General features: G+C 42.0%; 1 protein-coding gene across 11 annotated transcripts in view; it reads left to right on the top strand.

Annotated features, from left to right (window-relative positions):
• HNRNPM (heterogeneous nuclear ribonucleoprotein M) overlaps positions 1–14,360 on the top strand; it is a 39,156-nt gene that overhangs the window by 15,416 nt on the left and 9,380 nt on the right. For 5 of the 11 annotated variants that reach the window (XM_027085293.1, XM_027085296.1, XM_027085291.1 and 2 more), the window contains exons 3-12: positions 1,014–1,066; positions 1,968–1,975; positions 2,061–2,154; positions 3,272–3,463; positions 4,126–4,279; positions 5,145–5,194; positions 6,077–6,137; positions 8,706–8,807; positions 10,072–10,116; positions 10,570–10,647. In XM_027085293.1, the coding sequence (XP_026941094.1) occupies positions 1,014–1,066; positions 1,968–1,975; positions 2,061–2,154; positions 3,272–3,463; positions 4,126–4,279; positions 5,145–5,194; positions 6,077–6,137; positions 8,706–8,807; positions 10,072–10,116; positions 10,570–10,647 (837 nt within the window). The remainder of the gene's footprint in view (positions 1–1,013; positions 1,067–1,967; positions 1,976–2,060; positions 2,155–3,271; positions 3,464–4,125; positions 4,280–5,144; positions 5,195–6,076; positions 6,138–8,705; positions 8,808–10,071; positions 10,117–10,569; positions 10,648–14,360) is intronic. The other 6 variants (XM_027085299.1, XM_027085300.1, XM_027085294.1 and 3 more) reach the window with 2 other exon arrangements.

The raw sequence follows: 14,360 nt of genomic DNA, 5'->3' as shown, positions 1-14,360 counted from the left end.
TGCCATCTTCAAGTTCAGCAGCCATTTTGGTGGTTGTCTAGGTGGGTTCTAACATCTGGTTGTGGTGGTCATGAATTGGCAATCCAAACCTTGAGGAAAATCTGCAGAACCTTTTGAAATGCTTTGTTTTTCCCCTTTTGTATAGATTAGCATCCTAAGTGAGTCTGTGTAGCTGTTTAGATGCAAACTGAGCTCTGAGTTTGCATTTATCTGTGTCCTTAAATGAGAAGGTTGAGAGAGCAGCAAGAATACAGCCTGGCTTAATTTTAATTCACTGAAGAGAATCCAGATGCTGCTCTGGTTTTGTGATAGAATATTTACACATCCTACTTGTGACGGTTGTGGAGCCTAGTGCTGTGTGCAGGACCAGCCACAGAATCTGTGGGGCCCAGTGCAGAATGAAAACACAGGGCCCCTTATTTAAAAATTACTGAGAATTTCAAGACAGCAACAGAGCATTAAACCCAAGTGCATGGCCCTCAGTGCAAAGTCCCATGCGATTGGACAGGTTGCACACCCACGTAGCCGGCCATGCCGTGTGTGCACCTTTGAGGATATATATTATACATATACGCGTCTTTGTAGTTAGCATTTGAGCTCAGTTCAGTGGCATTGCAATTTGTGTGCTGTTCACCTTCTTGCAATATTAAGAGTGTATTTGTAAAATTGTTTTCCTCTTTCCCCAAAAAAGTGAATCACGCAGACTTCTTTCCTGTAGATTTGGATTGCCTCTAGTCATGAATGAGTATTTCAGACAGGGAAATTGATATGGAAATCTGTGGAAATAGCTTGTTTGAGGTGGGAGGAAAATCAAGGACATTGTTAACAAGTTTCACCTACTTTTACTGCACACCTGTAATGCCTAGTGTGGTGGTTTAGAGAATATGGAGTGTTTCTGGGCTTTCTTATAAGGCAGAGGCTCCATACAAGGTTGCTGATGATTGTTCTAAATTCCCATTGTTTTCTTGGCTTTTCTCCCTTGGTTTATGTGTCGTCTGGAAACTGATTTGTAGTTGGTGAGGTAACATACGTGGAGCTCTTAATGGACGCTGAAGGAAAGTCAAGGGTAAGTGTCTGAGAGAATTTCTTCTGTGGATTTACTACATGAAAAATGTAACTGTATGGTGGCGTGGAATCGAATGAAATCAGGAAGGCAGTGAGTGCTCATGTTATAGTAGCTATGTTTGATTTTGCCAAACATTTGAGTGGGGTGGGAGGGGATTTGCAAACGGGAGTCCCGCTTTTCCAAATGGCTGGGCAAAGAGCTTTTTGGTATTCTGTTTGGATGCCCAATTTGGATAACTGGGGACCAATAGCAGCATTGTCTCTTTGTTAACAGAGGAATTGGCTGTGTGTGAATTATGCATGGAATTTTAGCGGTGGTATATTAATGTAAAACGTGTGTTCTTGTCTAGAAAATGTTACTTTTGGTTGTTTGCTGTATTTGAAAGTTGTGTGAACCAAAGATTCTGAAAAGTTGCCTTTGTGCCAGTAAATTGTAAAACAAATACTAAAACTTGAACGTTTAAAATTGGCCTAGTTTAAAGAGAAAATTAACTATTTTCTGTCGTGCAATAGAATGGCTTAGAATAATCAAAAGGATGAGCTTAATTTATGGAAGGGATGGATTTAGGAGGAGTATGATAAGGAATTGATTGAGTACAGAGAGAAGCAGATCTAAAGTTTGTGTGATTTCTCGGAGAACCTGAATTTAGGTCTGCTCATTATAACTTCAGCAGCTATAGTGCAATGCTGGTAATGTGAAGGAAGAGGAGATACCAAGGAGCTGAGCTCTTAATAAGGAAGGCTAGGCAAGACACTTCTGTCAGCTTCCCCTTAGAAGGGTTAATTTAAAAACTGTTACATAAATCATATTTTTAATTTATAACTGTCATTGAAATTTACTATTTTTTTTCTTTTCTTTTTTTTCCCTTTGCTCTTCTGACTGTCTGTGGCTTCTTCCAAAGGGATGTGCGTAAGTATTGTCTAGTTACTTATTGGCACTTGAGCCTTCTAAGTTGTAGGACTGGTTTCACTTATTTCCTTTTGACTCTTCATAGCGTTGTTGAATTCAAGATGGAAGAGAGCATGAAAAAAGCTGCTGAAGTTCTAAACAAGCATAGTCTGAGTGGAAGACCACTGAAAGTCAAAGAAGTAAGCTCATGAAACACCGTGGTGGATACCATTTGTAGTTGTCGAGTGTCCCTGTTTCGAGTTAGGAAAAGACAGAATAGTCCTTGATGACATTTTACGGAGCAGAACAACCTGTTGTCGTTAACGAGGAGGGTCAGTCACAGGCTTCAGCAGTCATTCCTGTAAGCACTTTGGGATAGTGGCTGAGCACATCTTGAGCCACTGCTGACTGCCTTCCTAACATCTCTGATTTGTATTAGGCCAGCCTGCCTTGGTTTTCTCAGGGGCAGTCAAACTGAGTCCATGGTTGTTTTTTTTACTGTGTGTGTGTTTGTTTTTTTGTTTGTTTGTTTTAAGGTATTCTACATCTACAGTTTTACTCAGTCTGAACCCTGTTCTTTGCCCATCTTTTTTCTTTTTTAAAATGAGTTTAAATCCTTTTTCATAGCTAATCCAAATCAGGTATCTTCTCTCCCTGTAGGGAAGTGGGAGACTTTTTGTTAATTCAATCCTTCCTTGACTTATTTTTACCTCTTATTCTTGGAGGAAGATCAGTATATGCGAGCTCAGAGAGGAAAGCATGGTAGCGCTTAAGTTCTCTTGTGTGAAGGTAGCACGCAGAAGGGCAAAGAGTTTAAGAATATTGTCAACACCAGAGATGCATAAACCTTTCCAGACTTTACACATGAGTCAAATGCCTGAATACTTGAAGGATGGAGTACCTTGGTGGTCTAGAGCTGTGTTTTCAAACTTTTGGGAAAATCACCAGTTGGGTTTGCAGAAATTATAAAACCCCCTTGAGTTAGTGAGGTTCAATTGTACCAAGCCCTTGAAGATCTTATTTCAACCTGGAAGTTTTAATCATGTCATCCCCCCGCCCTCCCTTTTTTTGTTTTTTTACTTAGTTAATTGAGAGTTAAATTCTACACCCTTTCTTTCTTCCTCATTCTTTTGGCTAGAATTGTTCCTGGCCTGGTGGTTTAGTTTTACTTCATTTGAATTTTTTGTTACAGATTTTGAGAAATGGTTTCCAAACAACCTCTCAATCTCTGAAGTTTTGGGGGTATCACTTACTGTGGGAGCATGGTTTTAATTGTCACTGGGTCAGTTAAATGTAACCCTTTTGTGCTTGTTTTAGGATCCTGATGGTGAACATGCCAGGAGAGCAATGCAAAAGGTGATGGCTACGACTGGTGGGATGGGTATGGGACCAGGTGGCCCAGGAATGATTAATATCCCACCCAGTATCCTAAATAATCCTAACATCCCAAATGAGATTATCCATGCATTACAGGCTGGAAGACTTGGAAGCACAGTATTTGTAGCAAATGTAAGTAAATGGAAACATTGTTTCATAAAGTTTGATTTTCTACTTTAGACAATCTTGTCAGTGTGTTATAAAAGTAGTTCTGACATTTGAGAAGAAAAACTTAAAAGAGGGTTATGTTATCTTCTTGATTTATTTAAAAAATCATCCTTGGGCTTGGCTTTGTCCCCTAATGACCACTGCAGTCATAAGTCACACAGGCTTGACCATGGTCCTCTTGGGGCCATGTTTATGGAGTTTTGCTGGTGTGTATAAAAGTAGGTGCAGGGTAAAGTGTATGAGCAGAGATTGTGTATTGACATTTCCCTCTTCCTGTTAATGTCTGGGTGAATGGTAATACTTTGCCATTTGCACAGGGAAGTATTTTTAAAAGAAAGTGGATTGGGGAGGATGATGGTAAACCTTATCTGGGGAACAGCATTTTTTAGTATTCACAAAATAAGCATTAACTTGAAAGGTATGAGGTGACTTAAATTGTTATTTCAGAGAAAAGAGTAAGTAGTAGAAGGCAAACTTTCGTAATCCTGTTTGAAAAATTATACTGACATATTTTTGTGACATTATTTTTGTGACATTTTCTAATGCTTGTTTTCCAACCAGAGCATGTCACATTCATGTAGTAAAAATGTTTACAATGAGATTTTCCTCTCCTTTCTCTTGGTTAGCTGGATTATAAAGTTGGCTGGAAGAAACTGAAGGAAGTTTTTAGTATGGCTGGTGTGGTGGTCCGAGCAGACATTCTTGAGGATAAAGATGGAAAAAGTCGTGGAATAGGCACTGTTACTTTTGAACAGTCCATTGAAGCTGTGCAAGCTATATGTATCCTTTGATCGGAATTCAACTCCTGGTGAATTTAGTTTAGCCTAAATGTTGTATTAGTAAGACAGGTTTGTGTGGGGAAGTGGTGATTTTGTGTATTAGTATTTCCTATGTGACTCGAGAGAATATGTTACTATGGATATTACTAAGGGAATACAAAGTATCTACATAGTATTGTACTTATGTAGATAGAAGAGATGGTTAGAAAACAGGCACATATCCATGAGTGGTCTTTTCCATTGTCTCTTTTTAGAGGAGACTGGTTTGAAGGGAGAAGTCCAAAGAATGTGCCACTGGAGAGAAATTCAGTGTTATTTCATATGTAAGCCCTTATAGGGACCTATCTCTTCAGTGGATTGACATTCTGGAAGAAGCACTTCTCTCTGACCCTAGGCTGCTCACCCTACTCACCCGAGTTACATCTTTGTAGTCACAGGGAGAATACCACACATGAACACTGTCACTAAACTCAGGCACGATTGTCACTGAGTGTATTACCCGGAAAACATGGTACTCCAAAAAATGGTAGAACACCTGGCTTATTGGACACACACAGAAAACTGATGTCAGTGCTTAATTTAAGAGGAGGATGGTTTGGTGCGAAGTGTAAGGTTTTATGAATGGCGCGCCACACCTAAGGAGTAAGCTGAGGTTTCCTTTTTTTCCCCTTGAGTGTTATTTATTGTCCCTTTAATGCTTACTGTAGGAATAAATACTTGAAAGTATAAACAGGAATCAAAATTGCTCATAAATTCACCACTTAGAGGGACTGGTAGCAGCAGTTGGAGTATTTTTCTCTTAGGTATTTCTGTTATGCTGTGCATGTTTCTAGAATTGCAGGAAATAGCCTTAATTGTAATATCAGCTATGTTTAATGGCCAACTGCTATTTGACAGACCAATGCACGTGAAAATGGTAAGTTAATAGGATCTTTCCTTTAATATACTCAGATAAGTTTAGCAAAAACATGGGTTTATTAAGAGTATACATACACATAGCCACTGTACTTTCTTTATGGATCAGTCCAAGTTAAAGGGTACAGCACATTGAGCAAATTTATGACAGAAATAACTTTTTGCTCATGCACCTCCTCAGATAGTTTTTCCTTTGCACAGTTACTGGCATGGTCAGGAGGTCACTTGCATATCCTGCTTGAGCAAGTGATCAGTTTCACAGAATGGTTTTATATATATAGGTTGCCAGTTTTCAGAGTATTGCAGTACGTTTAATTAGCATCATATCTATTGTGAACATAATTAAATCTGATTCAGAAAGACTTTAAAGTTCTGTTGAAGCGTTTCAGTATAAACATTAGCCCAGCTATGGCTGTGCCCAAGATGCCAAAGATAACAGTATTAATACAAGCATGACCAGAACGTGCTGAGGGCAGTCTAGTTAGTTAGGGTTCCAAATCAGGAAGGACATAAAAGGAGCTCTAAAGGAATTTTTTAGTTCCTTTAAACATTCAGTTTAGTTTTTTGAATAGATAATTGCTTCACATGATTCAAAAGTCAAAAAGCATGAAAAATTCAGTGTGGGAGTCTTGTTCTTACTTTATGCCCAGGTTCCATCCATCCCCCACAGTGATATGAATGTATATTTTTTAAATCTTTCCCCCTGTACATAAAAGGTAGCAACTAACTCTCACATATTCTTTTTATACTTGCATGTTATTCTGTGGCATGGATGTATCGTAATGCATCTAACCCGTCCTCTGTTGATAGAAATGGTTTCCATCTTTTGCTGTTGCTAACAGTACTGCAGGGAATACTGAGATTTATTCATTTTCTCTTTCAGGATGAGAGGGCCTTACCAAAGGGAGATTTTTTCCCTCCTGAGCGTCCACAACAACTTCCCCGTAAGTGTCTCAGTTATTATGGCTAAAATTTTGAATTTGATTTATTCTAACCAGAAAACTGCAATTACCTTTGAACTTGTGCCATGTCATTCTTGTGCCGTGTCAGTTATCTTGACCATTCTTGAGTAAAACATTCAAGAAGGTTGTTTGTTTGTTTGCCCTGTAGATTTTTCTGGGTGAAAAAATGAGTAGAGAGATTCACAACTTAGGAAGGATTGTTAGGATTACACTGTGGTGTGAGGCAGGCTACTCAGGATGTAGAGGCTGTAGTTGGGAAGAAACACTGCAAAGGGAATTAAAGCCAGGTTGCACTTTGGTTCAAAAGAGATTGGTTATTACCATGTGGCCTAGCAATTCCACTCCTAGGTATACTACAAGAGAGCTAAAAACTTAACATCCACACAGAAATTTGTGCACAGATGTTCATGGCAGCATGATTCCAGCTGATGAATGGGTAAATAAAATGTGATAAATCCACACAGTGGAATAGTACTCAGCCGTAAAAAGGAGTGAAGTACTGATACATGCTACAGAATGGATGAACCTTGATTCCATCTCTGAGAAATGTCTAGAATAGGCGAGTCCACAACAGGTGGATTGTGGTTGCCAGGGGCTGGGGAAAGGGGTGAGTGGAGAGTGACTGCTTATGGGGATGGGATTTCTTTTGGGGGTGATGAAAATGTTCTGGAATTGGATAGTGGTAATGGTTGTATAACTCTGAATATACTAAAAATCACTGAACTGCACACTTAAATGGGCGAATTTTATGGTGTGTGAAGTACAGCAACCAGAAGTTTTACATAGTGTTATTTGCAACATGCAGGTGAAAATCTATCCTGGGACAGGGAAGGCTTGTTGGTTGGTTCGTCACCGCGTGGGTGGAAACAGCGCACAGTAGTGAAGTCCTAGGCACTCCCTCTGGCAGGCCCACAGAGAGCAGCAGAGCCTGAGCACAGACAGCCCAGGGAGTGGGGGTGAGGGCCTGCTGTAGCATGAGGGTTGGGGAATCTGCGGTGCGGGCAGGGCTAATCTGTAGAAGGAAGACTGGGTGGTGGGTAAGGGCAAAATCTGCTTGTGCTGTGCTAGGGAGGACTTCCCCCGCTGAGGCTGCTGGGGTGGAGCTGTTTGGAGGGCTGGCCAGTCCCTCCTGTCTGGATCCGTGGTTCAGCTGTGGGAGATTGAACTGAATGGGAGCCTAGACTAGAACACTAACTCTTCTTCGCACTTTAGGATTGTAGAAGCATCATAGAGGCAGATTTGAGCGGAGGTCTGTGGTTTCAAGAATAGGAGATGGCTTATCTGTTGAAAGTTAAGGACCCCATTTCCTTGTCATAGTCAGTGTGATCACTTGCAGTAATTACCCAGGAACAGGGCGATGGCTCTTGTTGACTTTGGGCCTGGAGGAGGGGGGTGAGGGCTGCTTGGTAGCCTCGTCTGGCACACTGGGCTCCACGGAGCCCATTATCTGTGGCTTTTGGTCTCCCCAGCACATTTCAGAGGGTTGACTTCAAAGTCTTCAGTGCTTTGGGGAGTAAGTAACCTTGGTGAGCTCTTGCTGCTGTTTCTATGCAATTTAAGAACAGGGATTTTAATCAGATTAAATATTTGGGAACCAGTGTCAGGTTGTTTTAGTGAACTTTGTTCCCGTTTCAGAAATCTCACCTGGTCTTGGTTTAAGCCTCCGACCCATGGTGACCCAGAGCACTGTAAGTGTCTTAGGCTGTCAGGCCTTGTTGGCTGCTCCCTGTTTGTGGAACAGGGAGTTGAAGGTGGTTTGGGTACAATGCACGCCTTAGGAAGCTTTCTGGGTAGAAGATATGTTCTTTGAATACACTAGCTTCATTGTTAAAACTGCCTGCAGCGGAGTCAGAATAGGGTAAGCCCAGTGTGTTAATTGGCTGGTTTATGACATTGTTTATCGTGAGAAAAGTCCTTTGGGTCTGCAGGTTGAGAGGTGTGGGTTGGGCATATGTGTACCGCTTGCCACCTGATGTCTCCAGTTGCCTGTTTTGATTTTAAACATTTCTCAGTTCACGATTTAGGGAAACAAATCGGTGTTCACAATTCTCGTTGAGTGGGCTGTTCATGGTTCTACTCTGTAGTTTTCACGTGAACTGATTTTTAGTTGCCCTTGTTTTATTTTTAAAATTTAATTTAATTTTTTAAAATTTATTTTTCCTTTATTTATTTTTGGCTACGTTGGGTCATTGTTGCTGTTCGTGGGCTTTCTCTAGTTGCGGCGAGTGGGTTTCTCATGCAGTGGCTTCTCTTGTTGCAGAGCACAGGCTTTCGGCGCATGGGCTTCAGTAGTTGTGGCACGTGGTGCCCTTGTTTTATACATACCTCACACTCTAATCCGTAAAGTTGTATAAGAGCTTATGCCTTAAAAGGGAGAGCTCCTAAATGCGCCCTTGTTGACTCATGGATTAGACCCTGGGTTTGCTGGTGGAGGTGGGCGGTGGGATAAGCATAACAGCTACACGGTAAACCAAGGCTCTTTTTGGCTTTGAGAGTCATGGTTTCCTGAGTAAGTGGAATCAATACTCTGACTTTCTCTTCTCCTTTCAGATGGACTTGGTGGTATTGGCATGGGGTTAGGACCAGGAGGGCAGCCTATTGACGCCAATCATTTGAATAAAGGCATTGGAATGGGCAACATAGGACCCGCAGGTGAGAAATACGGTGTACCTCGACTGGGGATTTTTGGGGAAGTTAAAGTTATTAAAGTTAACTATTGGGATAATTGGACATTGAGTAGTTCAAATGGAATGAGGCTTTAATTGGGACAAAATTAATTCCCTCCTTATTTATCTTTGATCCTTTTTGATAAAAACAGTATTTTGTATTTTTACCAAGTTGAGTGTTCTTTTCTAAAGCTATTATGCTTGCATTTTATCCTCACGAGACCTTCTGAGCTGAGGTACTCAGTTAAACCTTTTGGTAAAAGGAGGCAAGCCAGAGGGTTGGTCTTGCTCAAGGTCACACTATCAGTTAGTGACAGAAACTGTAGGTCTCCTGATCCTGGGACCACAGCACTGCCACAGTCTATTACCCAGACCCCCTTGGGTTCTCACCTGGTGTTGACATGGCTTCTAGAGGTAGGGGCGTTGGTGGATGCAGAAAGGTATGGAGGGCCTCATTGCATGACCGCATAGCTGTCATAGGCCACAAGGACGAATGATGCACAGTGTTGTCTTTGTTTAAGAAGAAAAATAGCTAATGAATAAAAGCTTTGGCATGTAGAATAGACTTTGAACTTCACTTTTTAGCATTTTCGTTTTCATGCAACGAAGTATTCGTATATCATTTTAAAATATTTCATTTTTATAACCTCAGGCCTATGTCTTTCTTGAAATTCTTTGAATTGCAAGATGGATGCCCTCTACCGTACTACTGTCAGTTCTGCATATCCTTTGACTCCCTCCCAGATTAAACTCTGGGACTGACCAAAACGTCTTGGCCCATCACCTTGGGTGGCCAGTCTGAACACCACATCCCCTGATACCTCAGAGGAAAGGCTGCGGGTGGCGGGGAGGGAAGCCTCAGCGTTTTGAGGAACTGCTTTTTATTTAGAGCGTTGTACCTTTAAAAGGGAGTTTTAAATCTACTTCTGTTCCGTAGTCTGTACCTGATATTTATATTTCATGTTTAAAACTGTCTACCTTGGGCATTTAATGAAACTATGTGGACACTATAAAATTTTGAGTCACATGGTGATTATTTTGTTAAAGGCTTAAATAGTTTTCCTGGAATGTACTAGTTTGACAGTTGAAATGGAAGCGCCCCCACCCCATTTTTGCACTTGGCAATTAAAATATATTTGTAGTCAGGGATATTTTTGCTCATTTGCTGGTGTGGAATTTCTTGTGCTTTTTAAGTTCAAACTTTACTGCTTTGACATAATTTTAGTTTGCATTGACTTTTTCTTTTTAAGGAATGGGAATGGAAGGCATAGGATTTGGAATAAATAAAATGGGAGGTAAGAAATTTAAAATGAAGTACAAATGTAATTACTTTTAGGTATGGTTTTCCCTCTTTTTTTGCCCCCTTCCTTTTCTCTTAAGCCCTGCATGAAATTCTCACTTAGGTTTCCAAAAAGTTTGAGTCTAGAAATAACTTTTACCTGTTGATCCTTCTAGTGGGTGTCTTGGCCTTTGGTTCTGGCTTTCTCACTAACTAGCTCTGTGACCTTGGGCAAATCGCTCCATCTCTCTGGGCCTTCTTTGCTTGTCTCTTCATTGAGGGGGTTGGATCAGATCAGCCTTTTGAAGATAGTGATTTTTAAGTAAAGGCACTAGCCTTTTTTCTCCCAAAGCCCTTAAGTGAGTTTTTGGCAGACAGTGCCGTAGGTGAAACTTGTAAAAACATTTTTCTTTGCTTGTTCAGTCTGAGCCTTGTTAGGCTGGTGCTAAAATGCGAATGTCTCTTTCAGGCATGGAGGGACCCTTTGGTGGTGGTATGGAAAACATGGGTCGATTTGGATCTGGGATGAACATGGGCAGAATAAACGGTAAGATTTGTGTTTCCTTCCTGCTTATACCTACCTTTGTTGGCTGTCGGCTCTCAGGTGACCTTTAGGCAGCAGACCCATTTTTAATAAGTGATTTCTCGCTTCCACTTCTGTACTGAATCTGATATCTTTGAATTGCCTTAAATAGTTTGTATTCCAGAAGCTAGACTTAGTGGCAGGGAAGTGTTAATTCTCTTAGTTACTTAATTCTTGAGGTTTTCCGTGTTTCAGATCTTCCCAATAATTGTCCAATAAAACTTTAAAGCTTTCCTGTTGCCTCCAGCACTTGTCTCCCCTGGAGTGCTGGACTGGGTGAGTTCTTGACCATCTGCTCTGATGTCTCCAAATTGTGAGCAGAGGCATTTGTTTAATTTAGCATTTATATAATGCAAAATTTGGCATACTATTATTTAAATCTTCCAGCCCTCCCAACTTAATAACCGAAATATAATTATATCACTTGTAGTAGTAACACTGTGTTATTTCATTTAGTCCTCGCAAGAACCGCATGACGTGTAGGTACTGTTATCCCCATTTCATTGGAAACTGAGGCCCACAGTGACTTGCCTAAGGTCCGATGGCTAGTAATGGTGGGATATGGACCCCGGCTGTCTGGCTCCAGAGCTTGGCTCTTAATCACACTGAGATTCTGCCTTTTAGAATTGCCTTCAGGCGTCACCCCCCCCCCCCCCCCCCCCGCCCCCGCCCACGCCCACCAGCAGGGCTGTAAAATGCCAGGAGAAACTTGCTGTTACGAAAATCTGTCTTTCTAAATCCTCTGGGTGTGGGTGGACTCTGACCCACACCTGTGGGAATGCTGCTGCTTTTATACACAGACTTTTCTGGAATGGGAAGTTACTAAGGACTTGGGGTTTCTTTTGTTTTTTCCTTTTTAAATTGAAGTATAGTTGATTTACAATGCTGCATTAATTTCTCCTGTACAGCAAAGTGACTCAGTTATACACATAAGGCCTTGGGTTTAAATGTTTCTTTGCTGGTCTGTAGTAACATATCATGTGAAGATGGTACAGAGCAAGCAAGAACCTTACTAGGATAGATATTAACTGTCAAACTGCAAAGAGTGACATTCCTGATGAATAAGCTGCCCTTCTTCATGGAGTGCCTTGTTCTAGATGATGATGAAGAGATTCAGGAAGGTTCTTACCATTAATAAGGAATGAAGGGACAAAGGTCTGTGTTTCCAGTGTGCTTTCAGGCTTGCCTTTAGCTCATGTGTGCATGGAGTTTTTAATAAAAAGTGAGAGTTGGAGAGGTCTGGCTTAATAAAGTGTTTGCTCAGAACAGATGAGCCATTAGAAAGGAGATTTGGGTTGCTGCTCTGAGGAATTTAGTGATGCGACTTAGAAGTAGATGGAAACGAGGGTGGGAACTGTGCTGAGCCACGGGGACAAAGTCTTTGGTAATCTGGCAGGTGGAATGCAGCAGTCACGCTTCTGAGCCTGGTGATTCAAGGTTCAGAGTGCTGATTGTCCTGAAGAGCCACAGTGGAAGATGTGTTCTTACGCTGTGTGCTTATTAGTTGCTCTCTGATACAGATAGATGCTCAGAGTCCTCCTTCTCCATCCTCTACAGCAGAGAACAGGGCCTTCCTTGCCCTGGAGCTGCTTTGAGATTTGGGTGGAATTGGCTCTAGAGCCCTTGGGTGCTGCGTCCAAGGAAGGTTTTGATCACTGGGAAAAAGTTGATAGGGATGTTTCAGATTTAACTTAATGTTTAGTTGATTATCATGATGCATCACATTATAGTCACAGGTGCTGACAACATTAGACTGATTAGAAATCAGATTCTCAGGGCTAGTCAGCCAACCAGTAGAGGTCAAATCTTTATAGAACGGGTACAAAAATTTTAAATTGAAAGATCATCAAATATTAAATGATGACTGGTTTGATGCAATATTTGACAATGAAAATTCTTTCTCTGTCTCTCTTGCTCTCTTTTTTGTGTCGGTGGGGAGTACATTGGAGTTCGTACAGGGTTGGTTCCCTGTACTCTACACTCTGTTGACAGTTGGGAAGATAAATTCTGAGGCCTTTGCCAACACATTACTGCCTGCATGTGACTTCCTAATGTGTGTGGGGGGTGTCTTCTTCACGGGCTTACGGTAAGGATTAAAGGAGTGCAGGAGAGCCCCCATCCATTACGGTGCCACTCTGGGATTTCTGTTCTGCATATACAGGCTCGCACAAGTTAGATATATTTCCAGCAGATAGCATGCCACCAACCTATGGGATTCAGTTGGGTGGATTCAAGCTATGAATGTAAAGTCCACCATTGTCATCTGCTGCATCTTCTTATTAATTCATAATGCTAGTCCGCTTCCACGTTTGTAATAGACTCATTTACTTCTTTCAAAGTATAGGGGCTCCAGCTGCATATTTTGTAGTTGTGCAGTAAAAGATGTCCATTATGTAGCACATGTATACCTGATATTTCTAAGGAGCAAGATTAATTAACTGGGTTTTCCAGGGACCTCTCGGTATGGAAAGGAGACAAAGTGTGATGCACATTTTAAGTCTTGCTTTAGATGAATATACAAGGAAAGAAGTAGCCAGTGACAGGAGTCATGAAAGGGTTTCTCAAACAGGTGACAGCTGTGGCGGGGCTTTTCCCCCACAGAAGCTAAGACCTTGTTGTTGTTTTTAAATAAATTTATTTATTTAATTTTGGCTGCGTTGGATGTTCGTTGCTGCGCACGGGGTTTCTCTAGTTGCGGCGGGTGGGGGCTGCTCTTCGTTGCGGTGCGCAGGCTTCTCATTGCAGAGCATGGGCTCTAGGTGCGCAGGCTTCAGTAGTTGTGGCTCGTGGGCTTAGTAGTGGTGGTTTGCGGGCTCTAGAGCTCAGGCTCAGTAGTTGTGGCGCACGGGCTTAGTTGCTCCGCGGCATGTGAGATCTTCCCGGACCAGGGCAGTCCGAAGACCTTTGTTTTTAAAAGACATTGTGGGACTTCCCTGGTGGCGCAGCGGTCAAGAATCCGCCTGCCAGTGCAGGGGACACGGGTTCGAGCCCTGGTCCGGGAAGATCTCACATGCCGCGGAGCAACTAAGCCCGTGCGCCACAACTACTGAGCCCGCACACCGCAACAGAGTAGCCCCCGCTCGCCGCAACTAGAGAAAGCCCATGCACAGCAACGAAGACCCAACACAGCCAAAAATAAATAAGTAAATTAATAAATTTGTTTAAAAAAAAAGACACTGAAAAACAACAAATACTACTGCAGTCAGCATAGAAAAAAATAATGAAGTTACCAAACCCCATTATGTAGATGAAACCACTCCAGTTGTCAGTAGAGAAGTCATGTTGTTTGCACACAGGCGTCTTTCTCTGTTCTCATGGCTGTGCTTGTGATTGGAACATGGGTTTTTGCATTGGAGTTAGGTTCCAGCCTTTGCCTCACTCCTTACCAGGCATGTGACCTTGGTCAAGATGCTGTCATTTGAGCCTCAGTTTCTTTGTAAAGGGGCAGTGGTGATGGAGGGTAATGTAGGTGTACAGTCTGGTTGTGAGGATTCCATGAAATAATAGCACATATAAAGCCCTGGGCAGGGCAGGGCATGTGGGAGGTGCCCCAGAAGTGGTACCTGCTGCTGCTGTAACATAGGCAGGCTCTCCTGCAGCCTACCTTTGATGCCTCATGCACTGCAGCCTCCCCACACCAGTTACTGCAGTACTGGGTGCTTGGTGTATCCATTGTG

Source organism: Aethalodelphis obliquidens, unplaced genomic scaffold (genome assembly GCF_003676395.1).
Source record: "Aethalodelphis obliquidens isolate GAN/ISIS:26980383/991018 unplaced genomic scaffold, ASM367639v1 scaffold53, whole genome shotgun sequence".
NCBI lineage: Eukaryota > Metazoa > Chordata > Mammalia > Artiodactyla > Delphinidae > Aethalodelphis > Aethalodelphis obliquidens.
Note: the sequence above shows the minus strand (reverse complement) of the source record. Positions and strands in the feature narration are given on the sequence as shown.